The following is a 27,484-nucleotide window of genomic DNA, read 5'->3' as shown; positions in this document are numbered from 1 at the left end:
TTTCGTTCGTTTGATTTCCCGATCCATGATTTCGACTGGTTCCTCCACGAAGTGGAGATTTTCGTTAACTTCGATTTCGTCGAGTGGTATTACGAGTGTCTCATCAGACAAACACTTCTTTAGGTTCGACACGTGAAATGTGGGATGTACTTTGTCGAGTTCCTGAGGTAATCGAAGTTTGTATGCTACTGGCCCAATCCTAGCAAGGATTTCGAATGGCCCGATGTACCTTGGATTTAGTTTCCCGCGTTTGCCGAATCGTATCATTCCTTTCCAAGGGGAAACTTTTAGTAGTACTCTATCACCCACCTGGAATTCCAAGGGTTTGTGTCGTTTGTCTGCGTAACTCTTTTGCCGATCGCGAGACGCTTTCAGTCTTTCTCGAATTTGAACGATCTTTTCTGTGGTTTCCCTTATGATTTCAGGGCCAGTGAGGGTGCTATTAGAGACTTGCCCTCTAGCTAGCTGTGCATCCCCCACCTCAGCCCAACACAGGGGTGATCTGCATTTGCGACCGTAAAGAGCTTCGAATGGAGCGACTTTGATGCTAGTATGATAGCTGTTATTGTAGGAGAATTCGATAAGCGGTAGATGGGTATCCCATGCTTTACCGAAGTCTATCACACAAGCTCTTAACATGTCTTCCAACGTTTGAATGGTTCGTTCGCTCTGTCCGTCGGTTTGTGGGTGGTAGGCCGTACTCATGTCAAGCCTAGTTCCCAATGATTTTTGTAGAGACTGCCAAAACCGTGAGGTAAATCTACTATCTCTATCGGAGATAATGGATATCGGCACACCATGGAGTCCTACAATCTCTCTGATGTACGTTCTAGTCAGCTTCTCCATCTTGTCGGTTTCTTTTATTGGTAGGAAGTGTGCTGATTTGGTCAATCTGTCTACGATTACCCATATTGTGTCAAGCCCGCCCGATGTCTTAGGCAGCTTGGTTATGAAGTCCATGGTTATTCGTTCCCACTTCCACTCAGGTATATCCGGCTGTTGTAATAGCCCGGATGGTTTCTGGTATTCGATTTTGACCTTAGCGCAAGTCAGGCACTTGCTCACATAGGTAGCAATCTCAGCTTTCATGTTCGGCCACCAGTATAATTTCTTGAGGTCCAGATACATCTTATCCGACCCGGGATGGATGGAGTATCGAGTCTTGTGTGCTTCATTCATGACAACATCTCGGAGTCCACCGAACTTCGGTGTCCAAATCTGGTTCATGATATAACGTGCTCCATCATCCTTGACTTCTAAGTTTTTATCCATTCCCCTTAATGTCTCTCCTGCCACCTTTTCTGGTTTCAAAGCTTCCAGTTGAGCTTCCTTGATTTGTATGGTCAGGTGGGAATGGATTGTCATTGTTAAGGATTTTACTCGGCGGCCCGAGTACTCCTTCCTGCTTAGAGCATCGGCCACTACATTGGCCTTGCCCGGATGATAACGAATTTCGCACTCGTAGTCATTCAGCAACTCTACCCATCTCCTCTGTCGCATGTTGAGCTCTTTCTGATTGAGGATATGCTGAAGACTTTTGTGATCAGTGAAGATAGTGCATTTCGTGCCGTAGAGGTAGTGTCTCCAGATCTTCAAAGCGAATACCACTGCTCCTAATTCCAGGTCGTGCGTAGTATAATTAACCTCGTGCGTCTTAAGCTGTCTTGATGCATACGCGATAACCTTCCCTCTCTGCATGAGCACACATCCGAGGCCTTGATTCGAAGCATCACAGTACACTACGAAGTCCTTGGTTCCCTCTGGGAGAGACAAGATCGGTGCGCTGCGTAGGGCTTGTTTTAACGTTTGGAAAGCAGTTTCTTGTTTATTTTCCCACTTGAATATCACACCTTTCTGCGTCAAGGTGGTGAGTGGTTTCGCAATCTTGGAGAAGTTTTGTATAAATCTTCGGTAGTAGCCAGCAAGCCCAAGGAATTGTCGAATTTCGGTTGGCGTCTTGGGTGCTGACCAATTCTCGATTGCCTTGATCTTGGAGGGATCCACATGTATGCCTTTCTCACTTACCACATGTCCAAGGAAATCCACTTCTCTAATCCAGAATTCACACTTAGAGAACTTAGCATAAAGCTTCTCCGCTCTTAGTGTCTCTAGCACTTGGCGTAGATGTAGGCGATGCTCTTCTTCGCTTCGCGAGTAGATCAAGATATCGTCGATGAATACGATTACAAACTTGTCTAGATAGGGTCGACACACTCTATTCATTAGGTCCATGAATACCGCAGGTGCGTTTGTTAAACCGAAGGACATCACCACAAACTCGTAGTGCCCATAGCGAGTTCTGAATGCAGTTTTGGGAATATCATCTTCTTGAACTCGTAGCTGATGGTAACCTGACCTTAGGTCGATCTTTGAGAAGAAATTTGCTCCTTGGAGTTGGTCGAAAAGGTCGTCGATTCGGGGTAGAGGATATCGGTTTTTGATGGTGAGTTTGTTTAGTTCCCGATAGTCGATGCACATGCGAAAGGATCCGTCCTTCTTCTTTACAAAAAGGATTGGTGCTCCCCAAGGTGAGAAGCTTGGTCTGATGAACCCTTTGCTCAAAAGCTCGTTCAACTGACTGGACAACTCTTGCATTTCTGATGGTGCGAGGCGGTATGGAGCTCTGGCTACGGGGGTAGCTCCGGGTATTAAGTCAATTCTGAAATCGACTTGTCGTGCGAGTGGTACACCAGGAAGATCCTCTGGGAACACATCCGGGAAGTTACACACTTCGGGGATGTCTTTGATGTCTTTCACGTCTTGTTTCTTGTCTACTACATGGGCTAAGAAGGCGTGGTACTCCTTCCGGAGATACTTTTGGGCTTTGATGCATGAGATGATTTGTAAATTCGCACTAGGTTTGTCACCATAGATGAGAAGGGTTTCGTCATTTGGTAGATTGAGGCGAACGGCCCTTTCGTAACATAGAATGTCGGCACGGTGAGGAACTAACCAATCCATCCCGATGATTACGTCGAAGCTTTTTATGGTGACCGGCATCAGGTCAATTTTAAATGTATGGTTGTCTAGAGTGAGAGTACATTCTGAGTATATATCGCTAGTGCGTTCTACTTTCCCATTTGCCATTTCTACTACATAAGTATCCTTTAGTGATTGGGGATTTTGTTCAAGTAAATGTTTATATTGGTGGCTCACGAAACTCCTCTCCGCTCCACTATCGAATAGTACGCATGCATAAGAGTTATTGAGGAGAAACGTACCGGTAACCACCGTGGGATCCTCGACTGCTTCCCCATGTCCTATTGCCAGGACTCTTCCTACTCCACCAGCATTAGGGGCTTGTGCTTTGGGGCAGTCTCTTTTGAAGTGACCTGCGTCTCCACAGTTGTAGCAGGTTCGGGTTGCCCCCGTACTGGCGACTTGGTTGATTGGTCGAGCCGGCGCTTTACAGAAACGAGCAGTGTGCCCCTTCCTGTCGCAGTTGTTACAGTGCATCTCCCTACAAGCACCATTGTGGTGAAAGTTGCACTTGTTGCACTTAGGTAGGGTTCCCGCATATGGCTTCGGTGGTGCTGGAGTGGTAGCAGTAGTGGCAGCATTAGTGGCAGCATGGACAGCAACAATTTGTTGCTTCTTAGCAGGGTCCTGTGCTGGTTGGCTCTTCTTTTCGTTCCAGAACTTCCTTTTGTTGTTTCCTCCTTTTGATTTATCAGTGGTGGTGGTTGTAGTATTATGACCGGCTCGGTGGTCAACAAGTTGTTGTGCCAGCTCCCTGGCACTGTCAAAAGTAGTTGGCCTTGAAGCCAGGACACTACTTTGCACGTGGAGAGACAGTCCCCAAAGGTATCGCTCCACCTTTTTCTCCTCCGGAGTAACCATTGTTGGGCAGAGGAGAGCCAATTCATTGAATCGGGTGGTGTAGGTTTCAAGGTCAGAGCCCGTCATCCTGAGGTTCCAAAGTTCTTGTTCCAGCTTTTGAATTTCACCTCTCGGGTAGTACTCCTTCATCATCAACGTTTTTAGTTCTGCCCAGGTTATGGAGCTAGCCACTTCGAGAGTAAGTGACTTAATCCGGCAGTTCCACCAAGTAAGGGCCCGACCGGTGAAGGTGAAGGCTGCGAACTTAACTTTGCTCGCTTCGGGGCAAGAGCACACCTGAAAGACTACTTCGGTCTTTTCAAACCATTGCATCAAAGTGATGACTCCCCCGCTTCCATTGAAGTTGTCGGGTTTGCCATTGGTGAAGTCTTTGTATGAACACTCTCTTGCACGCCACGTACTGTCTCCGTGGTTAGAGTTTGTAGCCCCCGATCCCGAACCACCAGCTCCGTTTGTCCCTATCTGCGACATTGCGGCCGCTACGGCTGCTGTTACTGCAGCCTGGAACATCGCAGGATCAAACTGTGGAGGCGGCGGCGGAGGAGGTGTTGCTGTGTTGCTGGAAGGTCTTGGTCTTCTCCTTGGCGGCATGGTTCTGTCATAAGTCGTAAACCAATGTACTTTTAGTAAAAGTGTATTTATAGGAAGAGAAATCTTTTATACATAAAGTATATTATTACGTTGTTTTCCGGTATGTTTACGATACATACGATTTTATACTTTTAATTGACCCAATACATTGGGTTATGAGGTAAAATGAAAGTATAAAATATTTTATTTGAGTTTCCTTGTTTCCAAGTATATGACTGTTTGTAGAAGTTTCACATATACTAATTTAGTCGGGACATAATTAATATATTATATTTTAAAATGATCTTTATCGGTTACTTAATTAGTTGCAAAGTGCATACCAGTCATATGTGATTAAGATATAATAGTCCTTCGAATAGATGACCCTAACTCCAAGACCACAACCAAACAAGGACAAGAAGTGAAACAAAGATACATAAATTCTAAGTCTATAGTATCTTAGTTACATATGACCTTAGCGCATCCACTTAGCAGCTATTGATCTATAAATAAAGACCTATTTAATTCTCAAATAATTTATTATAGTAACACAAAATACTCCTATAGTATTTGTAAATGTTTAGTTTTGAGTTCTTAAAGTATCCTTTGTAGTCTGTTATTAGGTTTGTTAGATTTGTTGTCCATCCTGACCATCCCCTGGTATATGCAAGTCAATTCCCGGACAGATATAGTTGATCAGGCTATCTCCTTCCCAGACTTGATTTACATATACCAAGGCATACCCATAATGTACAACTCCTCTTCTTTTATTTTATGTTCTTCTAGTTATGACACTATATGAGCATGTATGCATGTATTTATACTTTTAATAAAAAAAATCATTTATTTTCTAAAAGTATATTTATTTGAAAAATGCACAAATCAGAGACTATTAGTCCCAATTGTGTTTATAGTTTGTATATCTTATGTGGTTTGATATACTTAATTCACTATAAACTGCGCTCTGATACCAATCTGTCACACCCCCAAACCAAGGATGGCGGAAACGTCCGGGGGTGGAGGACTTCATGTATAGTATCATAACAACAATTGTAATAGTAATTCAAGCAAACACAACCAACATATATATAATTGAAAAAGTTACATCATTGTATGAATTACATGTTTACGAATCAATTACAATATGTTGATAAAATATGAAATAGTAGACGCCTTAGTGTCCCATCCTCAAAAGCACTTGATTACCTGTTTAATGATTTCCTGAGAATACAAGTTGTTTGAAAAAGTGTCAACACAAAGGTTGGTGAGTTCATAAGCTTTTGTTTGGTATTATTAAAAGCCTTTCGTTTGTAAAAGTAGTATTTGTGTTAGAAAATCCAATATTTTCCTTAATGTGTAAATGTAGTCTTAAAACCCAAAGACCGAAATGTACAAGTAATTTGTCATATTTATAGTAAAACAATGCAAGTTTAAATCGACATAAACTCGTTAAATTTTAATGAAGTTCCCGTAAATTCCAATGTTTATTAATACTTTATGTGAGTTTATTATAACCATACTATGACCAAGGTTGCCTAAAACGACGTTCTTCAGGCGTCGGAAATGTTATGACATTTGTCACCCCAGACCTATCGGTCTAACTGTTGCATGCAGTTTAGGTGTGGGTTTGTCAAACCCAATATAGATCTATACACAAGTATCACGCTCTCCCTCAAGGAGACTCTGGTTACAATACAGGACTTAATGGTAATTTGAAGTAAATGTCTCACAAAGTCATTAACGGAATTACGTGTTATGAAAACTTGGTACCGTATGGCCGTACCTTGCTTAATGAAAATATCCTTTGTATAAATGTACCCTTTTTAAATGTATGTGTTATGTAATGTATCATAAACTATACCTATTATAGTTTATCAACCAAGGGTAGTACGTAGTAATGTATGCAAACTATATTCAAAATAGTTTATTAAATGTTTGAATGTATCGGTTGTACTTTGATTATAATCACTTGTTATTCTTTATATTTTATATGTCCAAATCCATTTGTAAACTGATGTGTGTCTAAATATTAAGATAAAATGTCATATATTGCAATAACATATAATCACATAAAGATATACACCTTGCTCAACATGTTACAAGGTGAAATGAAATTAACAGCAACTTTTCGTTGAAAACAGTTTCTGTTACTGTTATTAGAAAATTTATAGAAAAATCATCAAAGCTCTAAATCCAAATCCGCAAATTTTGAGAGTTTGGAATATGAGTCTAGTTTGTTCGTAAATTTTATCATGATTTTTAGTGATCTCTAACAGAGGTGAAAATGTTCATAATCACAGACTGGTCCGGGTTTGCCTCTGAAATGACAGGCAGTTTTGTAAAAATCACCATAAATTGTATAAAAATCATATGGAGATGTTCAAGTAGCCATTTTAAAGCTAAGAGTTTGAACTACTTGCACCTGGAACAGTTTTGAAAACTAAAATATTTAAGTTGACCAAAACAGTCCGTGATTAACGTCCATCTTTTCTGATGTAATCTGTTAGAAAAAGTTTAATTGTGTTCTTGATGATTTTACTTGTATTCCCCCCTTAAAACTTAAGAAAAACATGTAAATGTAGGGGTATGAACTCACCTTATGTGGTTTCAGTAGATGAAAGTGAGAGAGAGGAAGTGTTCAACCCAAGAACACTAAGAAGATGTCTTGATGATTCTAGAATCTAACACCGAATAAGATGGAACTTGTGTAAGATATCAATGATTTGAGTAGAATGGAGTTTAATAATTTTGTGAATGATGAAGATACTTACTAATTGAAGAAAGAAATCCCTGGAGAAAGCCTTGAAGTTCTTGAAGTTGAGAGAAAAGATGAGAGAATTTTGGAGAGTGTTCTTGGTTGCTAAGTGTAGAATGAAAGAGTTTTATGGAGAATGAGGAGAGAGGATCAATCCTCCAGCTCTTAGAACGTGGGAAGAGCTGGAGATTGGGTGTAAAGGTCCACTAAGGAGACAAGGGGTAGTGGGAAAGAGTGGCTAATCATAGAGTGAGGTGGTGGTGGTTTGCTTTTGCCATAAATTAAGGAAAAGCAAATATTCCCTCAATAATTAGTTCAACCACTAATTCTTTTAATATATTTTATAAAAACCCTGGAGATTTATAGATTTTGGGGCCTTAGTTTATAAAATAAAGTTTTGGGTGAAAATCCCACGTTAAAATAATGAAAAACGGAGTTAAAACGAAGTCGTAGTCGAAAACCGGGAAAAAAGGCTGAATCTGCGAAGTTGCTCGGTCCTGGGCCGAGGTTCGGACCTGAGGCTTCGGTGCGAGGCTTCGGTCCTGAGCACTTCGGATGCGAGGCTTCGGTCCGAGCCTTCGGATGCGAGGCTTCGGTCCTGAAGCTTCGGTTTTGGGTCCTTAAGGCTATTTTACCCGTTTTTACCCCGTTTCAAGTGGTTTTTGACCCGGTTAAGGGTCGTGATGACCCGAATGATTACAAAAAGTTAAAGGAACTTTTGAGAGAGATTTGGGAGAGATTTCTAATAGAGAGAGATTGAGTGAAAGAGATTTAGAGAGAGTTCTTTTGAGACCTTTTTGAGTGTTTGGCTTTGAAACGCAAGGTCCGTAAACCCCGTTAAGCCATGATTTAGTGTCCTACACAATCCCGATGATTGTGCAATAGTGTTTTATCGCTTTGGTTCGTTGTTTAGCACTGTTAAGGCTAAGGAAAATCAAACACATGAACTTTCCAAATGATGATTTCTCATTAAAATAGCGAATTGTATAGTGATTACATAACATAAACCCTAACATACAAGGGTTATTGGAGTTGACCGGTTTGACTTGTTGACTTTGTTTGACTTTGAATTGACCGAAATTTGACGGTTGTCACATAAAGTTTGCAACTTTACGTGATAAGCATGCCCTAGAAGCCTAGATCTGTGGTTTGGAGCCACTGCATGGCTCAAACCAGGTCTGTATGGAAAAAGGACTGAATGAACTTGGCGAGTAGAACGCTGGACTCGGCGAGTCCTATGAACATAGCCGTGAACTCGGCGAGTTGGTTGAGCAACTCGGCGAGTTCGTTGAAGATTGCCTTGAACTCGGCGAGTTATTAGAAGACTCAGCGAGTTGGCTAGGGTTTCTTCCAAATCTTGGCCACGTATGAACTCGACGAGTTAAAAAGGGAACTCGACGAGCCAATCAAGGATTTCACGACTTCTCGAATTCAGGAAGGACTCGACGAGTCGGTGATCTGCACTCGACGAGTCGAGTCAACATAGACTGTTGACTTTGAGTGTCACCGAGTATGCTGCAAGTTTTACGGAAAAGATGAAGCTCGTTCCTTATCTAGTTCCAACTGAGCTCTCCAAGGTCAACAAGTTTGCCCACGGATTACCAGTGGCCTTTGGTCTAATGGTCAAGCAAGCAACCACTATGAAAGCCGTCATCTGGGCTGCTAAGAATGTGGAGACCCAGATAAGAGAGAAGGGTCTGGAGAGAGCTGAAGTTGGCGAGAAAAGGAAGCATGAAGGATCTTCAAGGTCCAACAAGGAGAGAAAATTCCCGAAGTCTGGAGGAGGAGGAGGTGAAGCAAGATGGTGTAATAAACGCAAGAAGAAACACTTTGGAAAATGCGGCGAGGAGGTGGCATGTTTCAAGTGTGGAAAGTCTGGGCATTACGCCAATGAGTGTACATCCAACAAGAGGGTGTGTTATGAATGTAAAGAAGGAGGGCACCTTTCAAAGAATTGCCCAAAGAAGAATGAAGCAGCAAGGCCAAACACACCACCAAGGCCAAGGGGATTCCACATGATTCTCGATGAAGCAGAAAACAACACGAGGAATCGAGGATGAGGACTTCATCAAGTTATGCAATAGCCGTGAGGATAGTATCGCATGGTGTAGCCTATTAGAGGCATAGTCTAGGGTGAACTTGAACACCTATGTAATCGTTTCAAGGAAAACCTTCGTTTTGTTATCTGGTGTGTTAAGTTGTTATGTGATTTTCTTGTATGATGACTTGGAAAGCTACGAGATAATACTTGGGACGAGTATGAGTAGGTGTGAATGGTAGTAGAGGCCTATACTACCGGAAGCACAGGACTCACACTTGGATCAGGGAAAGTCACAAGGTTACCAAGAAGCTAGTAATTGATTCCATTTTATTTAAAGTATGTCGTTAGCATCGTTTCGGTAATGACTAAGAAGATGATTGATATTCCGACCCTAGAGGTCATATCATATCGAGTCCGACTAAGATGAGTGTGTTACATGGTTTAGAGAACCAAGATCAATGTAGCATCTGACTCAAGCCACACGATTGAAGTGAAAGATAATCGAAGCGATCAGTAAGAGTATCGTGATCATTATTGAAATATGAAACTTGTAGCTAGAAGTGCTACATGCTAGAATGCGATTATATCACATTAGAACATGAAGGAAGGTATAGTCTGTTCTGGAATTTGACTCTAAGAGACCCGAGTCTAAGCATTGAAACATACGATGAGAGGTCATTAGAACGAGACCCGTCGATCTATTGTAGAAATCAAAGAACTTATTCTTAAGTTTTTGAGAAGAAGGAGTCTCCAATAAGGATCAAGATTGTGACTTGAAGGTCATAGTTTAGAGTCTAACATAATTTAGAGAGTGGGTGCAAGATCGAAGTTATAGTTATTACCTAGGATGAATAAATAACATATGGAATCATTATACAAGCCCTGTTTCGTTGATGATTCTGGGACGTAATCATCCTAAGGGGGAGATAATTGTAACGCCCGTAGATCCGGGCTAGTCAATTTAGAGACAATGAGCGTCAAAAATGACTTTTTGATGAAAGATTATTTAGAATAAATAATCTTAACCAAGTTTTAAAATACATATCAAGGGTTCCGTACATATAAAGAACGCCGAAATCCGAGTTATAACGAAGAAGTTATGGTTCGTCGAAGTTTTTCGGCAAAACCGGCACGGCACCGGGAGACGTAAATAGTGAATTTAGGATGGAGGACTTTTTATCCTTAGAAATCTAAACAAAAGTTGTAGTATACGAAAAACCGAGAACGTACAAAAAAAGAACGCCAAAATCTGACTTCGTATGAGGAAGTTATGAATTTTCTAAGATTCGGCATAGCAGTGCACGGCCCGAAACTCGAATTTTACTTCGAGCGGTTTTTGGCCTACGCGACCTAAATGAGAGTTGAAGACCTCATTACTAGGAACTCAACGATAAAAAGACAGACGAAAACGATGTTCGTATGTAGAAGTTATGAATTTTACGCGGACATTTAACAGTATAATCTCCTCCTACTGTTAAATTTAAGATTGCTAGAGAATTAGCCGACGGAGTCTAAATAAAAGTTGTATATCTTGTTTTTACCTAGGCGTGGATATAAAGAACGTCGAAAAGAGAGCTCGTATGCGAGAGTTACGATTTTTCTAAGTCGGGAGGGTGTTGTGCGAGTTTGGGTGACGTGACGCGATCACAGCCGTTGCTTCCTCCCCAAGGCTAGCCACCAGATGGTGACACCTGGCCTGGAACTCGACGAGTTGGAGGCCAACTCGACGAGTTTTGGTGATTTCCAGCCTATAAATAGAGTGCCTGGGCACCCTCATTTCTCACACCTTCCAACTTCACTTTCTCTCTCTACTTTCTCTCTCTAGCCTCCCTTAAGCCCCCTAAAGTCTAGGTAAACCCCCTAGCACCTGAAGGAAGCCCCGAGGCTCCCGGAGTCCCGAGAAAAGAGCCTTTCGGCTCGGGAACGCTGCTCCAGCGAAGCCCGGTTTTGCGAAAAACCCGCTGTAAGTGAGCTATGTCTACCCTATCTTTAGTATAGCTTATGTTTTAATATAGTAACATTATTAGGACCTTAAAATAATTATTTAAGTTATTATTATGAGTTATATAAGAGTGTTGCTTAACGCTTATATAATAATAATAATAGCTAGACTATTAATTAGTCGCGGTTAACGTTAGACTAAACTCTAGTGATAATGATACTAGGTTTTGTCCGAGGGAAATTGTTTTAAGATTAACGAAACGCTGTCCGAGTACCGAGTGACCACCTTATCAGGTGAGTGCATAGTTACTTTCATCTTACACATAGATATGAAGTATTTTAATATAAATTACGTGTTATGTGTACATATTGTCTGAATACTTGATGTCTATGCCGAGTGAAAGATTTTTATACATGTTTTAAATGATTTAAACTGTATATGTATTTTATATCTACAAAATGTGTTGGGTAAAACATGGGTAGATGAAATAGTTGCTGTGTGATAACACGATAAAAGACATCAATGTTGGCAGTGATCCAGTCATCTAGTGGAGTATAAAGGACGACCACGGACTATACTAGACAGTCCAGTGGAACGCTAGCAGGCTCGTAATCTGTAGGTGTTTTTGAACTAGGTGCTCACTAGATATTTTTGAACTAAGTGTGTTCACTAGGTATTTTTGAACTAAGTGTGTTCACTAGGTATTTTGAAGTGAGTGTGTTCACTAGGTATTTTTGAACTAAGTGTGTTCACTAGGTATTTTTGAACTAAGTGTGTTCACTAGTTACTTTTGAACTAAGTGTTTACCAGATGTTTTGGACTACGTGTTCACCAGTTGTAATCTATAAACCTTGGTAACGATGGACTTCGTACCAAATTCCTTAGGATGATCCTTAGGAATAAATAAACGAGGAATAGTTGATTCTTAGGATAGATCCTTAAGAGTAAAGAAGATAATGGGGATGGGTAATTGGGTTGATTGTTTGATGTTTAAACATAATAATTATATTATTGTGGGTTGAAAACCCTATGTACTCACCAGGTTTCCCAACCTGACCCACTCAGTTTATTTGAATCACAGGTGTCGATATGAAGTTACATTACACTGACAGATTAAGGAGACATAAATCACTAGTGATAATGAATGTAAGTTTTGTTTATGCTTATGTTTTTGTATTGACGATGACACCCAAATGTTTTAAAATGAATAAAAATACATTTCTTCAGAAATGCTTTGATAACGTACTTATCATGTTTTACTGGGAACAAATTCCGCAACATTTTTATCAAAAGAAGTACTCTGATTTTTATAAAGCATAAACAAAATCGGTCTTTTCTGGCCGTGAAAATGGGGATGTCATAGTCCCAATGGTCCAAAATGGGTTCTTTATCCGGATACGACGCATTCGGGATCTACCACCGGCTCCAACAAAAGGCCGAAAACGTTCGAGTCGGACATTGGTGTGAACCTCGACCTCAAGATGAGTTCGACACCACTGAGGGGGAGGGTCCATCGGACGTCCAACTTCGTCGACCACCAGGAAGGGACAAAGCGAGAAAGGGAGCGTCTTCTAGCGGAAAAACAACCAACGAGGACATACTAGCGGAGAAAATAGACAAAACTCTAAACTTTTTACAAAAAAAAAAAATTTGAATCAACGGAGGAAGCTAGTCGGCAGCAATTGGCACTCACCGATCTTCAAATTATAAACACGGTGCCGCTACCGAATATTGACCCGAAAAATTTAAGGGTGTTTTTAAAAATTCAACAAGAAGTTCTCGACAAATATCACAACTAGATTATATGTTTTTTTATGTTTTTTAGTAATTTAAGTTTAATTTTCTATGTTATTTTTAGTATTTTAGTTTTCGTTTTCTATGTGTTTTTATGTTTTTTTAGTAATTTAGGTTTAATTTTCAATTTTTTAAGTTTAATTTTCTATGTCGTGTCGTGTTCATGTTAACTGTAAAAAACACGATGTCGTGTCGTGTCGTGTTCGTGTTCAAAATTCGACACGAAATTGACACGATTTAGCAGTTCTTTATCGTGTTTTTCGTGTTTGTCGTGTTTTTCGTGTTATATTTGATAAAGTATTCATTAAATAAACTAGTTTTTAGTATATGATATATTTTTCGTGTCGTGTCGTGTTTGTCATTTTTTAATTCGTTCGTTTTCGTGTTAGTTAAAAAAACACGACATCGTGTCGTGTCGTGTCGTGTTCGTGTTACATAAAACATTGTCGTATCAGACAGAAACACGAAACGATAGCACAATTTGTCACCCCTACCATTTCCTATGTCTAATGGGTTGGTGGTGATATTGACGTGGCGTAGATGTGACAGTACTTTTTCGGTGGGTTGGTAGTGACTACAGGGGTGGACCTAGTAGGTGTCCCGGTGTGGCACCTGCAACACTTAGGTAGTGTTTGTTTTTTGTCTGCAGATCTGCGTGGTCTCTTCTGTCTGCGCCGCGCAGACCACGCGCAGACATTAACCTTTGCAGATTGTTTGTTTTTTTGAAGACTGCAGACCTAAAAATGTCTGCGCGCCCTCTTCTTGGCGCAGATGTGGACCAGAGTCTTCTAACATCTTCAGACATCTTCTAGCCTAAAAAAACATATATATCTTCATTTTTTTAAGTTTTTTTTTATTTATATTTTTTCCAACTTTATTAATGATAAACAATTTGAAAAAAAAATTACAAAACTTAAAAAAAAAACGTTCGACGATACAAACATTATATTTTTGACAAATTTATAAATAAAGATTTATTACAATAATAGTCGTTGAAGTTGTTTATATAAATATGAAAAAAAATCATAATATATTCTTATATTTTTTTTGCCAAATTTTGTAAAACATTATTTAATACAGTATCTTCAATTTCTCGAGAAAATATTTATGGTACGTTTTTAATGGATTTAATTGAAAAAATCGAAGTTTATTTCTATCCATTTATGTATCAAATTCTTGATCACTAATTATAATGTTTAGTTATAACTTTGCAATCAAAGTTGTTGGTTTTTATCAAATATATACGTTAATTCATACCATTTTTATTTTTATTTTTTATACAATAATACATAAAAGTTGATCTAGATTCGTTAATTATTTATAACAAAGTCATAAAAATATTTAAAAAATCACTTTGAAGTTTAAAAAAATAAGTTTATTTAGATTTCAGTTTATTTTAGTAGCCCGCAGATGTTAAAAAAACAAACAGTCTTTTTTTTTCAGACTGCAGACGTTTGGTCCACCTCTTCTACTGCAGAGGTCTACAGATGTGGTCCGCAGACTGCAGACATTTTGCCTCAGAAAAAACAAACAGGACCTTACTTTTTCTGTCTGCAGTGGAGAATTTTTTGATTTTTCGAGTCTTTTACCTATTTTTTCTACATCGCGAACACCTATTTCAACCTCGGCAATAACTCTAAAAAATTTTGGATCGAAAACAATTTTATAAGTAATTGTTAATTGTTGATTAATCATATTAATTTCTTGCGAAAGTCCAATCACCTATTGTTGCTCCGGTAGGCCAACTTTCCGGTGACGAATCTTCACCAATGGTCAATGGCAACGTTGCAGATCTTTTATGTCTATTAAAACACTGCAACACCCTTAGATCCGTCACACAAGTTCACACCCACATCTTCAAAACCGGGCTCGACTCCGATGCATTCATCACCGGAAACCTCATCCTCCACTGCGCCACACTCATCTCCGATGCTCTCCACCACGCTTACTCTCTCCTCCTCCACCTCCCAAATCCAGACGCATTCATGTACAACACCGTCATACGCGGATTCTCCGACTCAGATCACCCACACAACTCTTTCACTACCTTCATCGACATGCGTCGGAACTCCAACAACCTGCAACCAGACAGCTTCTCCTTCGCCTTTTCTCTCAAAGCAGCTGCGAATATAAGATCTTACAACACCGGGATCCAACTCCATTCTCAAGCAATACTCTACGGATTACACAACCATCTATACGTCGGGACAACGCTTGTCAGTATGTACGCAGAATGTGGGTGGATCTGTCATGCCCGGAAGGTGTTCGACGAAATGTTTGAACCAAATGTGGTGGCGTGGAATGCCATGATTACAGCGTGCATTAGGTGTTACGACGTAAAGGGCGCTGAGACATTATACAAACGTATGCAGGTTAGAGATATACACTCCAGTAACATCATGTTATCCGGGTATATGAAATCAGGGGAAGTTCACCTCGCCATGAAATTGTTCTCCGAGATGCCATTAAAAGACGATGTTTCCTGGAGCACAATGATCACAGGGTTTTCTCACAACGAATGTTTCAATGAAGCTTTCGATCTCTTCCTACAGTCTCACAAGCTCGGATCAAAACCTAACGAGGTAAGCCTAACTGGAATTCTCTCTGTTTGTACACAATCTGGTGAATTCCAATTCAGCAAGATTCTCCATTGTTATTTAGAGAAATCTGGGTTTGTTTCAAGAATTTCTATCACCAATGCGTTAATGGACACTTACTTTAAATCCGGGAACATAAAAATGGCTCGTTTAGTTTTTGAAAAAATGCCCGGAAAAAAGAACTTAGTTTCTTGGACAACAATGGTGGCTGGAATAGCAATGCAAGGGTATGGAGAAGAAGCCATGAAGCTCTTCCATGAAATGGTGGATTCCGGGGTTAAACCCGATGGAATTGCATTCATTTCCATTCTTTACGCGTGTAGTCACGCGGGGTTAATCGAACACGGATGTAAATACTTTTCCATGATGAAAAATGAGTATGGAATTGAACCGAGTTATGAACATTATGGATGTATGGTTGATTTATATGGGCGAAGTGGGGAGCTTAAAAAGGCGTATGAGTTTATAATGAAAATGCCAATTGAGGCGAATGATGTGATTTGGAGGACACTTTTGGGGGCTTGTGGGATTCATGGTGATGTGGAGTTGGGTGAGGAAGTGAGGAGGAGATTGTTGGAAGTTGATCCTAATGATTCGGGTGATTGTGTTTTGTTGTCGAATATATATGCAAGTGTTGGGAAATGGAAAGATGTTGCGGGTGTTAGACAGATGATGGATAGTCAGGGGTTGATGAAAACCCCGGGATGGAGTATGAGTGAAGTTAGTTGAGGTGAAATGTGTTACAAAGTGATAATGCAATTCCACATGCTTTATATATTGATGCAACATATTTAAATATGGTTGACATAATGTCAAAAAATTTCAACCATGCATCACTACATGTCTTTTCTAACCAATATCTAACAACTAACTTGAAAGAACCCCTTTCTATACTTTCATATTTCTGAAAGACCCAAACTTTCATACTTGACAATATAATTACTCCAAAACATGCTACATGCATATTCATAAAATAATATTTTTACATTGATAAAGTCATTACAAAAGATTGGATACAAACCGACTATGTTTTAAGATTTTACATGACTACCAAGAATATTGTAAATCTATACAAACCTAAACCAAAATACAAAAAATAATATTACAACTATTCTAAGTCTTCCAACTATACTGGGTGCTTATTGCCTGCATTATGTTAAAACATTGGGATGGGTAAGCGATAACGCTTAGTGAGTTCAATAATAGATACAATATAACGTTATGCCATATATATACCAATATGGCAGAAGCAAATAGGAGCAAGGAACAACGAAGGCATAATGTGATAAGCTTTCCCTAACAATTACTGATTTGATTCAAAGATATACAATCATTGAGACATAACAATTTCCATACTTAATATACATCAATAACGCTTTGGCCAAAATGGCACAGAAGACATACAACTTCGAATTAACATTTTTGTAGATTTCAGGTTTTCACGCCTTGTCTAACCATCTGTCAATGCCATAGAATAGAGTCATTCACTTATTGGGGGACATGCTCTACATGGTCAGAGGCTACATACCAGTACCACTGTGAATCTGAGTTCTTAAACTGATCACATGGTCAAAGGTATAGCTTTGCTATCATAAATAGCAGAAATAAAAATAACACGGGAAAATACTCAGGAATATTATTCTACCGAAGCCAAAGTGATGCCTATGTCATACACTTCAAGTCAGAGGTACAGTCTTGCTATAAAAATAACGGATACAACAACTCGAGATGATAACATGGAAAAGCACATAGCACATATAACACATAACATACAATTGTTTCTACATATTAAACTCACCTTAAAACAACCGGGGGTCAAAATAATAATTTGGGCAGCACTTCGGCTCTAAATATGACTTTCGTCGTTGAAAACCGGGAGTTTTCTTGAAAACCGGGCCTGCGATGGTAGAGCTTCGAAACCGAAAAGATAAATTTTTCGGGCTTCTCGGGAATCTCGGGGCGTGTTTCGGGCATTGGAATTAATCCCGGGGCTTCGGGGGAAGTCAAAATATTAAAAATATGGAATAATGGGTGAGAAATGGCAAAATTCTCAAAATACCCGGCTAATCTCGCAAGGCCACTATTTATAGGGGAGGAGATCCGGAGCTTCGGATCCGAGGCTAGGAGGGTCAGCAGCTGCGAAGGCCACGCGGCAGCCGGAGCTCGGTTCGGAGGCCAGAAGTCGCGCATGCGAGGCGGCCAGGTGCGAGGCTCGGAAGGGTGACACGGGGCGAGCTTGCGAGCCACCAGCTCCTCAGACGCGTCATCGACTTCGGACAGATGGAAGCCTCTTAGTGGACCGGACTTCGGTCCAATGGGGAAAGGGGTGACGACTTCGGACCAATCAGAGGGTGCCACGCGAGGCTACGGTCCAATCAGAAGATGCCACGTGGATCAACACTATTCATGCGAAAATTAAATGAAAATGTGCCCAATCTTGTAAAATCCATAACTTTCTCATACGGGCTCTGTTTTTGACGTTCTTTATATGCATGCGTAGAGAAAATTATGCTCTACAACTTTCGTTTAGACTTCGTCGGAAAATTTTGACTTTATTTTTATATTATTATTTTTAACAGACCGAGACTGGTAAATCCGTTAAAAATTCATAACTTCTTCATCCGACGTCCGTTTTCGTCAGACTTTTTACCGTTGTACTACTAATGACGATACCTTCGATTCTCGTTTAGGTTGTGTCGGCTAAAAATACTCGATCTAAAATTCGAGTTTTTAGCTGTCTACTGCTAAGCTGAAACTTGTAAAAATCATAACTTCCTCATACGAAGTCAGATTTTGGCGTTCTTTTTATCAAAATTATCGGTTTAACGATTACTACGACTTTCAAAAACTCACTTTTTACGTCATTCGGCACCGTGCCGGTTTTATCGCAGATCTTTGATTGGTCATAACTTCTTCGTTATAACTCGGATTTCGATGAGGTTTTCGCCTACATGTTTCTAACGAGATTATCTACAACTTTCAATAATAAAATTTTACTTATTTCAAATTTTATATTTTCGCTAAATTTCACTAATTGGCTTTTAATTGGAATCTCATAAGACTTCCAATATTTTATGAGTGATTCTAAACATAGTTTTACTTCATTTCTAGTAAAAACTATCTGTTTAGAACTCAACACTCAATTTCACATAATATTTCATAATATTTTTAACTTTTCAAATTACATAACACGATTTCAAAACGTGTATGTTACATAACTCAACAACCATAAACCAACACTTGAATCAAAGAATGCTGACATGGAAATATAACACAATAATATACTCCAACAGTAATTGTAAAAAAAAAATTATTTACAGAATCCATTTCATAAACTAACAAAAAAAGGGTTTGAACATTTACTTGATATCAAAAGCAACAATTTTGAGTCATGTACATTGTTGCTTGATCATGCATTAAGTTGCAGGCACAGTTACATAACCATCATCATCATCATCAGAGCTGTCTATTTGTTCGCCTAAGCCTGTGATTCTTCCCTCTGGAGGTGGGACCGGTTGACTGCTATCGTTGATAAAATGTTTTGCTAATTCAAATAAAACAGATAAAAATTAAAAAATTAATCACCATATGTATCAATACTTAATTAACTTAAATCAATGCTCTGATACCAATAATACCTATAATACCTGATATCAAAATCTTCAGGGCAATTGCCTTCATGAATCTAAATTCCCCTTCGTGAGCACTAACAAATTTACCCTGAAAGATCATAATAAAAGCGTTTTTTTTTTAATTACAAATTAGTAGGTTAAAATGTAAAAATATATACATAAAATTTGAGAAAAGAGGGTTTAATTACTGTTTCATTGTACAAGATTCCCACAATTTGATCTAGATTAGCTTGATGCCTCAAAAGAAAAGGACGTAAATGACTCATGTACAAATGTTTAGCACCCTGTAGAACAATAAAACAAACTCCAATATCATTATTCTTTTTACTTTTAATTTAGGATATTTGAGAAAGAAATTGGTTACATTGGTAGTGGGAAGTTGAAGCCAAACAAGAAAAGCAAACTTCATGTGATGGTATAGTGGAAACCTGAGAAAAAAAGCCAATAATTACATATATGCCACTGCCACCTTCAATTTGAGAGTTGGGATAAACATGATAATACCATGAGATAATTTTATCTGCAAATGTTTCTGCAATGCTAAAACTCCCATATGCTGCAACCAATAAACCCTCCAAGATATTACCAATATCATAAAGATTTTAAAATAATAGATAAATGTAACATAAAATAAAACTTATGTTGAAGTTTAGGTCACAGCATTACCAACCTGCCCAGTATAAAAGCCATTTTTGTTGATCAGTTGAATTATTTGTTTCAATGGCTTTAAATGTAGAGTACACAGGTAAAATAACACCTACAGAACAGCTACAGAAAGAACACAATGTGTTACAATTTGAAAAATGGAATTCATATACTTTCTTTCATATCTAAGAACATGAAAACCTATTCAATTTGAGCAATTGGGACTAATAGAATAATTTATATGCATTGAATTCAATTACTCAATTACCATATGACTCAAGTCAAACCTTACCATGCTGTTTTTAGGACAATGTTGGATCCAAGTGGGCAAAGAAGCAACTTCAATCCAACCTGCATTACATGAAAAATCCCCAAATTTATTGAATCATCATTGGTAGAATAAACCTTAGCTCAAAAATATGTTTTCGTATATTGCTAGACAATTTAATATCTACATATCTACAAAGTTTTTCCAACACATTGACGAAGATGATGAACACGACGAAGTTCCATAACGGCATACCTACAATTCAGCGTCCTCATTTCATCTGATTACTAGTTTTTAATTGGCAACATGTTTCTAGTCAAATGATTTCAACTTATCGCGTATTAAGTTTATCAAATGTCGTGTTTTTTGGGGAAGAATTGAACGATGACATAAGAAATGAAAACAGATACCGATTCAAGAGAAATGATTTCAAATTGTGAAATCGACGTTAAAAACAAAAGAAACCCTAACATAAGGAGTTTGAGATCGATTACCTCGCTCGGGATATTTGAACCTAGGATCGACATCGTATTGAAATCGGATCTCTGCAATCGGATTCTGTAATCGATACAGTGATCAGAAGGCTATTAGATCCGGAAACGCAGGTTTAAACCTTTAAAGGAAATTAGGGCGGAGACCGTTTATGTTGTTGGCGGAAAATATTTACATTCCGGTCCAGCAACTTTATCATAAATCAAAAAAGGCCCTTCAACGTTTTTGATTTGTCACTTTTAAATGCTTAACGCTTACATGCTTAAAAAGTAGAGGAGGGAAGGGGTTTGGGTGGGTTTTACTTTTTAGAATCAAATTGCACATCACGCATCGATTTTTGTACATTTGAATCAAGAGAATAAGAGATTGTGGATGTGGGAGATGATATTGTTCACGAATGAGGTTATTCATCGACGCTCTCAAACCACAAGTTTACGCCATAAAATCTGGTTACACTCCTACACTTTTTGCATGCAATCAGCTTATACATTTATACTCCAAACATGGATTCCTACAAGAAGCCTGCAACCTGTTCGACGAAATGCCTGAACGAAATGTCTTCACATGGAACGCCATAATTTCAGCCCATATAAAATCCAACAACTTACCCAAGGCCCAACTTCTCTTCGATGCTGCCCGATGTAAAGATTCCGTGACCTACAATTCCATGTTGTCTGGATACGCAAACAGTGAAGGTCATGAAACACAAGCGTTTGATTTATTCACACAGATGCATTTCACAGGGTATGAATATGATGTTCAGATCGATGAATTTACTCTCACCACGATGTGTAATTTGACAGCGAAGATTCGGAATTCAAGATATGGGAAACAATTACATTCGTTCATGGTGAAAACTGGAAATAATCTAAGTGGGTTTGCAGTGAGTGCGCTGGTTGATATGTATTCAAAATCTGGGTGTTTTAACGAAGCTTATGAGGCTTTCCATGGCTGTAATTTTGAGTCAGTGGATGTCGTTTCCAAAAATGCAGTTGTTGCAGCTTGTTGTAGAGAAGGAAGATTAGATATGGCTATGGAGATTTTTTCAAATCAATTAGAGTTAAACGATGTGGTATCATGGAACACGATGATTACAGGTTACACCCAAAATGGGTATCATAAAGACGCCATTGAATTATCTTCTTTGATGATGAAAAACGGATTTCAATGGAATGAACACACTTTTGCTAGCGTTCTGAGTGCTTGCTCTTCTACAAAAAGTTTAAAATTGGGGAAAGAAGTTCATGGCAGAATTGTGAAGAACAGAATGAACTCGAATCCTTTCATTATCAGCGGAATCATCGATCTCTACTGCAAATGTGGCAACATGAGGTACGCTGAATCAATCCATTCAAGAAATAAAATCGAAAACATGTTTTCAACTACTTCAATGATTGTAGGATACTCTTCACAACACGATATGATAAAAGCCCGAAAACTTTTCGATTCTTTAAAATCTAAGAACACTGTAGTCTGGTCAGCTATGTTTTCCGGATACTTAAACAGTCATGATTCTTCAGATGTCTTCAAACTCTTTCAATTCTTCAAAATTCAAGAAAAAACAATCCCCAATTGTTCGATTCTTGCAACTTTGCTTGGTGCATGCGCATTACAAGCAATCATCGATCCCGGAAAACAAATTCATGGGTATTTAATAAGAACGATCGTTGAAATCGATTATAAAACAATCAGTGCGTTAATCGATATGTATTCGAAATGCGGGAACATAAAATACGCAGAAATAATCTTCAAAAGTTCGAAATTTAGGGATCTGGTGATGTACAATATCATGATATTAGGTTTCGCTCACCATGGTTATGAAGATAAAGCTTTTGAGCTCTTCGATAACATGGTGAAATTAGGGTTTCAACCGGATAACGTAACTTTCATCGCGATTTTATCGGTTTGTCGTCACTGTGGGTTGGTTAAAACCGGCGAGGATTATTTCAAATTGATGACGGAGGTTTATAAAATCGAACCTGAAATCGATCACTATTCGTGTATGATTGATCTATATGGGAGAGGTAATGAGGTGGAGAGAGCTATGGAGTTTATGAGGAAGATTCCGGTGGAGTTAGATGTGGTGGCGGTTGGGTCGTTTTTGAGTGGGTGTAGGGTTCACCGGAAAGGTGAGCTGGCACGGGAAGTGGAGGAGGAGTTGTTGAAAATTGGCGGGAAGAGTGGGACTAGGTATGTACAGTTGGCGAATGTTTATGCGGCGGAGGGGCGGTGGGAGGAGGTGGGGAGGATGAGGAAGAAGATGAGAGGGAAGGAAATTGGTAAGGCGGCTGGTTGTAGTTGGGTTCATGTTGGTGGGAAAGTTCATAGTTTTATCTCCGGTGACACGTGTCATTTGGAAATGGAAGGTGTCTATGGTATTTTAGGATTATTGGTTATGGAAATGATGGAGACTGAAAAAGTTTTATATGAATTTTTTTGAGGTTATTTACGTCTTTTTATATCTTGTCTCATTTTGTTCTATCTTTTTGAACCTTGACAACGATATCGATTTTAGTACAATACATGACACTATTAGTTTATTATCTTGATAACAATACATAAAGTTTGGTATATTCCAAAACATTAGAAGCTTCTAGAACCTTCTTCATTCAATGTTGGAAATTATACATGGTCTTACAACATAGACTGAGAAAAAACAACCTTTGCACCCAAGTACACCGATCTTGCATCCTCTGCACAAATAAATACACTGTAAGTATCCAAATTCTTCCAAGAAAAATGTAACATTTCCTTCTTTAGAATATTTTCAACCCTAATTTACCTATTTTGCCCATCTATACTACAAACATACATGGATCCTTTACATGCCACATCAGCAATAAAAACATGACATCTCATCATGAAAACATACCTGCAATATGGTCCAAATCAAATTGAAGAGGCACATTGGTCTCCACTTCAACAGTAGCTTTAGCAGCTGCAATTCCAACTGCAACACTTTGCATTAAATCCAAACCACCACAAACAGACGCCACCACACCACCCACCAAACAATCCCCAGCTCCGGTCAACCTCACAACTGCCGCCAATGACACCGCCGGAAAATGGACCACACCACCACCACCACCGCCGGAAAACCGGCCCACCGGGCAGACTCGATTTATAGTTTCTTGCAACCTTTTGTTATTGTTGTTTCTTTTTGGGCCAATAGAATGAAGGAAATTGAAGTGTTTTTTGGAACATAATAATACGCCTTTTGATCCAAGGGTTAGAATGACTACTTTGATGCCATTTTCTAACAAAATTGAGATTGCTGGTTTTAGTTGTTGGAATAGAGAGGTTATTCCAGAGGCTTCTTTTTGAATTGGGGAGAAGGTGTGTTTGGGAGATAGGGCATTTGCCATGGCAATTAATTCCTCTTCATTCGGTGAAGTGAAGGTTATCTGTAAAAAATCAGTATTTTATTTTCAATAAGTTTATTATAATTCACGTGTCAAAAAAAAAAAAAAAATTGGTGTCAAATTTGCAAGATACACTATTAATGAAACAATATTTCAAGCTTATTATTTTTACAATAGAGGGTTAAAATAGGAAACTCACATACTTGGCAACTGAAACAATTCTTCTTGACTTGGCTACAGATACAGGCTCAAACCACACTGGGGTACCCACCTCCGCTGCCACTGCAAGTAAAAAGATTTCATTAGACATTGGGGGGGGGGGGGGGGAGGTACATATACATAGACATAGTACATACATTGACAAGATGCTTCAAGAGCTACTGGACTTAAGTTTGCATCAACCATGACAATAGGAGCAGATGATATATTTGATTTAAATTGTTGAATCCATTTGGGTGTAAGAAATTGTTCCTGTATCAAACAACAAATATAAGAATGGAAAAAGTTTACAAAAGTGATAATATGTAACTTACAAGAGATTCAACACTTGCAACAGCAGCTGCAGATTCTCCTTCAGTATCAAAAACAATGGATACAACTGGAGTCTCTATCTCATTGCCCATTCGAATACCTTTAATAAGATTGTTTCTTTGTTACAAAACTGTAACTCATGAAAATTCCTGTGAAATTTCAATCAAAACTAAAAAAAATCTACCTTCTGTTGATAATCCTGTAGATTTCCAGTACTCTAACAGCATATTTCCTGTTGCATTTGAAAATTTACATTAGCAATTCGTAAGTAGTGTTGTGATTTGATATTTTGATTCATACTATATTGAATTCGAACCTGCAATGTCCGATCCTAATGCGCTTATCATGAAAGGCTTTGTTCCAAGCTTTGATACACATTCGGCAATGTTCCTTGCTACACCTCCCGCTGCATAGCGCACCTGAATATTGGATTATATCGACATTGAATTGTTTGTTTCTAACAAATTATCATCATTTTCAAACTGGAAGTATCATCGATGTACCTTGCCAGGAGCGGTGGTTCTAGGGTTTGGAGGAATAGAAGGAATGGCGTGTATGTCTAACACCATACCACCAATTATCACAGCCTGCGCTTCACCTTCTTCCTCTTTCTGATTTTTGCTCTTAACTAGCCACTGCAATCGCTCATCGGAAGACCATAATGAGCATTTAGACATGTAACAGGCTAAAAAAATTGAGAAATCGTGAATAATTAAGCAGATACAGATTGACACAAAAACTTGAGAAATTTAACTGAGGAAAGAAGATAAATTTGTTGGTATACGTGTGGTTTTTGAGGAGAGTGACGATCCATACTGCCTCCGAACAACTCCCTTGAATTATCTCGAGCTACTGCAGTACTACCGATGAGTGATATAGAGTTTCATATGAGTCCGACGATGAACACGACGATGATTTATGAATCAAAGCAGGGTCTCTATGATACGCAATGAATTTCAAAGATCGATTAACAAAACATTAGTACTGGATATTAATGGCCCTAGATCTTGGAATAGTAGTTTCACAACTAGTTAGGGGGTGTTTCGATTTTTAAATAAAAATGTTTATTGATTTATTGGGATGATAAAAAAAATTATAAAAATATTTTGATTAGCTGAATTAACAAGTTAAAAAATGTTTGATTAAATCTTATTAAAATTAATTTTTTAAGCTATGGTTAAGAAGCTAAAAAGCTTTAAACAGACATGTTTTAAATTGTTTTTAATTTTTTTTAAGCAAATAGAAAAGTTAATTTAAAAAATATTTTTGAGTTTAAACATCTTTTTTAATTTATCAATTTTAAAAAAAATAATAATAAATATATTAGTTGTTTTGAAAAGGAATCCTAAACACCCTTTAGTAGGGCTGTGTATGGGTCGGTTTTGGACCCAAACCCAACCCAACCCATAAATGTTCGGTTTCTGGTTTTCAGAATCCAATAGGATCGGTTTCTGGTCGGTTCGGTTTCTTGGGTTCTGAGGTCGGTTTTTCGGTTTCTTGGGTTCAACTCATACACTCACGGGTTCTGGGTTTAAACCCATGGGTTTTGGGTTTTAACCCATTTTCCAAAAATGAAGCAAAAAAGTTAAATACTTCAGAAACACCAAATTGAAGTTAAATACTTTAAAAAACATGAGTCTTACAACAAAATAGTCTAATACAAGTTACAACCAAAGCCCAAAGTAGTCTATTATAACCAAAAAAACAATCAAGTATGAGTCGGTTTCCCGGGTTGGATGGGTCGGTTTCTTGGGGCGGTTTGTCGGTTTTAAGTATGGGTCGGTTTCTCGGGATGGATGGGTCGGTTGTTGCGTAAAAACCGAAACCGAACCCGATTTTTCGGTTTTTAAAAAATTCAAACCCTAACCGTCAGTTTTGCTTCGGTTTCGATTTTTTCGGTTTCGGTTTCGTCGGTTTTAGTCGGTTTCTTGGTTTGTTGGTTTGGGTTTGCTCACCCCTACCCTTTAGTCATCATCCTTCCAACACTATTTTTTGTACAAAAGATAAATACTTTACTATACAGTTTGTTAAAATATACCCTTCAATTTATTAGGTTTTTCTATTTATTATTATAAAATTTTATAAAATAAAATTATAACCAAATAAATTATTACATTTAGAATGTACCTAATCATATTTAATAAACTAGGCAAAATTTATTTATTAATTATTATATTTAAAATATAGACAAAACTGCAAAAATGGTCATTGTGATATGTATTTTTTTCGGGATTTTGTCCAAACTACGATTTTTTGGGATTAGTGATCTTTTTGACCATGCTTGTATGTGGTTTTAGTCCCTAGGAAAACTGAAAATACTAAAATACCCTCCTGATATTTTTTTATTTAATTTATTGTTTTATTAAAGACAAAACTACATAAATGGTCTATGTGGTATGAATTTTTTTTCCAGGTTTTGGTCAAAACTCCGACTATTATGGATTGATAGTTTTTTGAGCTAGTTTCGTTGCGTATTTGGTCCCTCCGAATATTGAAATGACTGTAATACCCTATGATGTATTTATTTTCTATTTTTCTTTCAATTTTGAAAAATCTAATACTCATTTATTTATTTTAATAATTAAAAAAATAAGAAGGGCCCCACACCTCTCTCTCTCTCTCTCTCTCTCTCTCTCTCTCTCTCTCTCTCTCTCTCTCTCTCTCTCTCTCCTTAAAAAGTCCCTACTTCCTTTCAGCTTTGTCCTCTTGTCTTCTTCAAGCGCAATCCTTATTCCCACCCTCTCTTCTCTATTTCTCTTGGAAAACATTCACATATTAATGGCGGTAGAGGAACCGGTTATGTCTGTATTCGTTGGAGTTCAAGTGAGAAAGCAGAGGATGATGTGTCGGTGGTTGGATTTATGTTCACGGTGGAGACAATTAACATATTTTAAAAGTCGTTGGTTGGGAATGATTCTTGGGTGAAACTCGACAACCATTCTAATTCCGTCAAGTCATCATACTGTATAACAATTCAACTAAAAATTCACAAATTATCTACTAGAATCAACTAAA

General features: G+C 38.3%; 4 protein-coding genes across 4 annotated transcripts; 2 read left to right on the top strand and 2 right to left on the bottom strand.

The window, feature by feature from the left end:
- The first annotated feature begins 14,646 nt into the window (after positions 1-14,646).
- On the top strand, positions 14,647-16,365 carry LOC145123507 (Tetratricopeptide repeat (TPR)-like superfamily protein). Its single transcript, XM_079058715.1, has one exon. The coding sequence runs from the start codon at positions 14,712-14,714 to the stop codon at positions 16,266-16,268; it is 1,557 nt and encodes a 518-aa protein (XP_078914841.1). The 5' UTR covers positions 14,647-14,711; the 3' UTR covers positions 16,269-16,365.
- Positions 16,366-18,821: 2,456 nt separating this feature from the next.
- Positions 18,822-20,715, bottom strand: LOC145124008 (HVA22-like protein k). Its single transcript, XM_079059214.1, has 8 exons — positions 20,579-20,715; positions 20,109-20,167; positions 19,842-19,939; positions 19,676-19,727; positions 19,536-19,599; positions 19,360-19,455; positions 19,187-19,259; positions 18,822-19,083 (listed from the first exon to the last, which is right to left on the bottom strand). The coding sequence occupies exons 1-8, from the start codon at positions 20,609-20,611 to the stop codon at positions 18,956-18,958; spliced, it is 603 nt and encodes a 200-aa protein (XP_078915340.1). The 5' UTR covers positions 20,612-20,715; the 3' UTR covers positions 18,822-18,955.
- Positions 20,716-20,883: 168 nt separating this feature from the next.
- LOC145124007 (LOW protein: PPR containing-like protein) lies at positions 20,884-24,244 on the top strand. The gene is made up of 2 exons (XM_079059213.1): positions 20,884-21,908; positions 24,179-24,244. Exons 1-2 carry the CDS (start codon positions 20,974-20,976, stop codon positions 24,228-24,230), a joined length of 987 nt encoding a protein of 328 aa, XP_078915339.1. The 5' UTR covers positions 20,884-20,973; the 3' UTR covers positions 24,231-24,244.
- LOC145124006 (pfkB-like carbohydrate kinase family protein) lies at positions 23,086-25,460 on the bottom strand. The gene is made up of 9 exons (XM_079059212.1): positions 25,254-25,460; positions 24,973-25,104; positions 24,786-24,888; positions 24,654-24,701; positions 24,472-24,569; positions 24,295-24,409; positions 24,138-24,220; positions 23,449-23,980; positions 23,086-23,269 (listed from the first exon to the last, which is right to left on the bottom strand). The coding sequence occupies exons 1-9, from the start codon at positions 25,281-25,283 to the stop codon at positions 23,211-23,213; spliced, it is 1,200 nt and encodes a 399-aa protein (XP_078915338.1). The 5' UTR covers positions 25,284-25,460; the 3' UTR covers positions 23,086-23,210.
- Positions 25,461-27,484: the final 2,024 nt, after the last annotated feature.

The sequence above is a fragment of the Lactuca virosa genome, chromosome 7 (genome assembly GCF_052849685.1).
Source record: "Lactuca virosa cultivar CGN04683 chromosome 7, Lactuca_virosa_CGN04683_v6, whole genome shotgun sequence".
Classification (NCBI taxonomy): Eukaryota; Viridiplantae; Streptophyta; class Magnoliopsida; order Asterales; family Asteraceae; genus Lactuca; species Lactuca virosa.
This window is presented reverse-complemented; position numbering and strand designations above follow the sequence as displayed.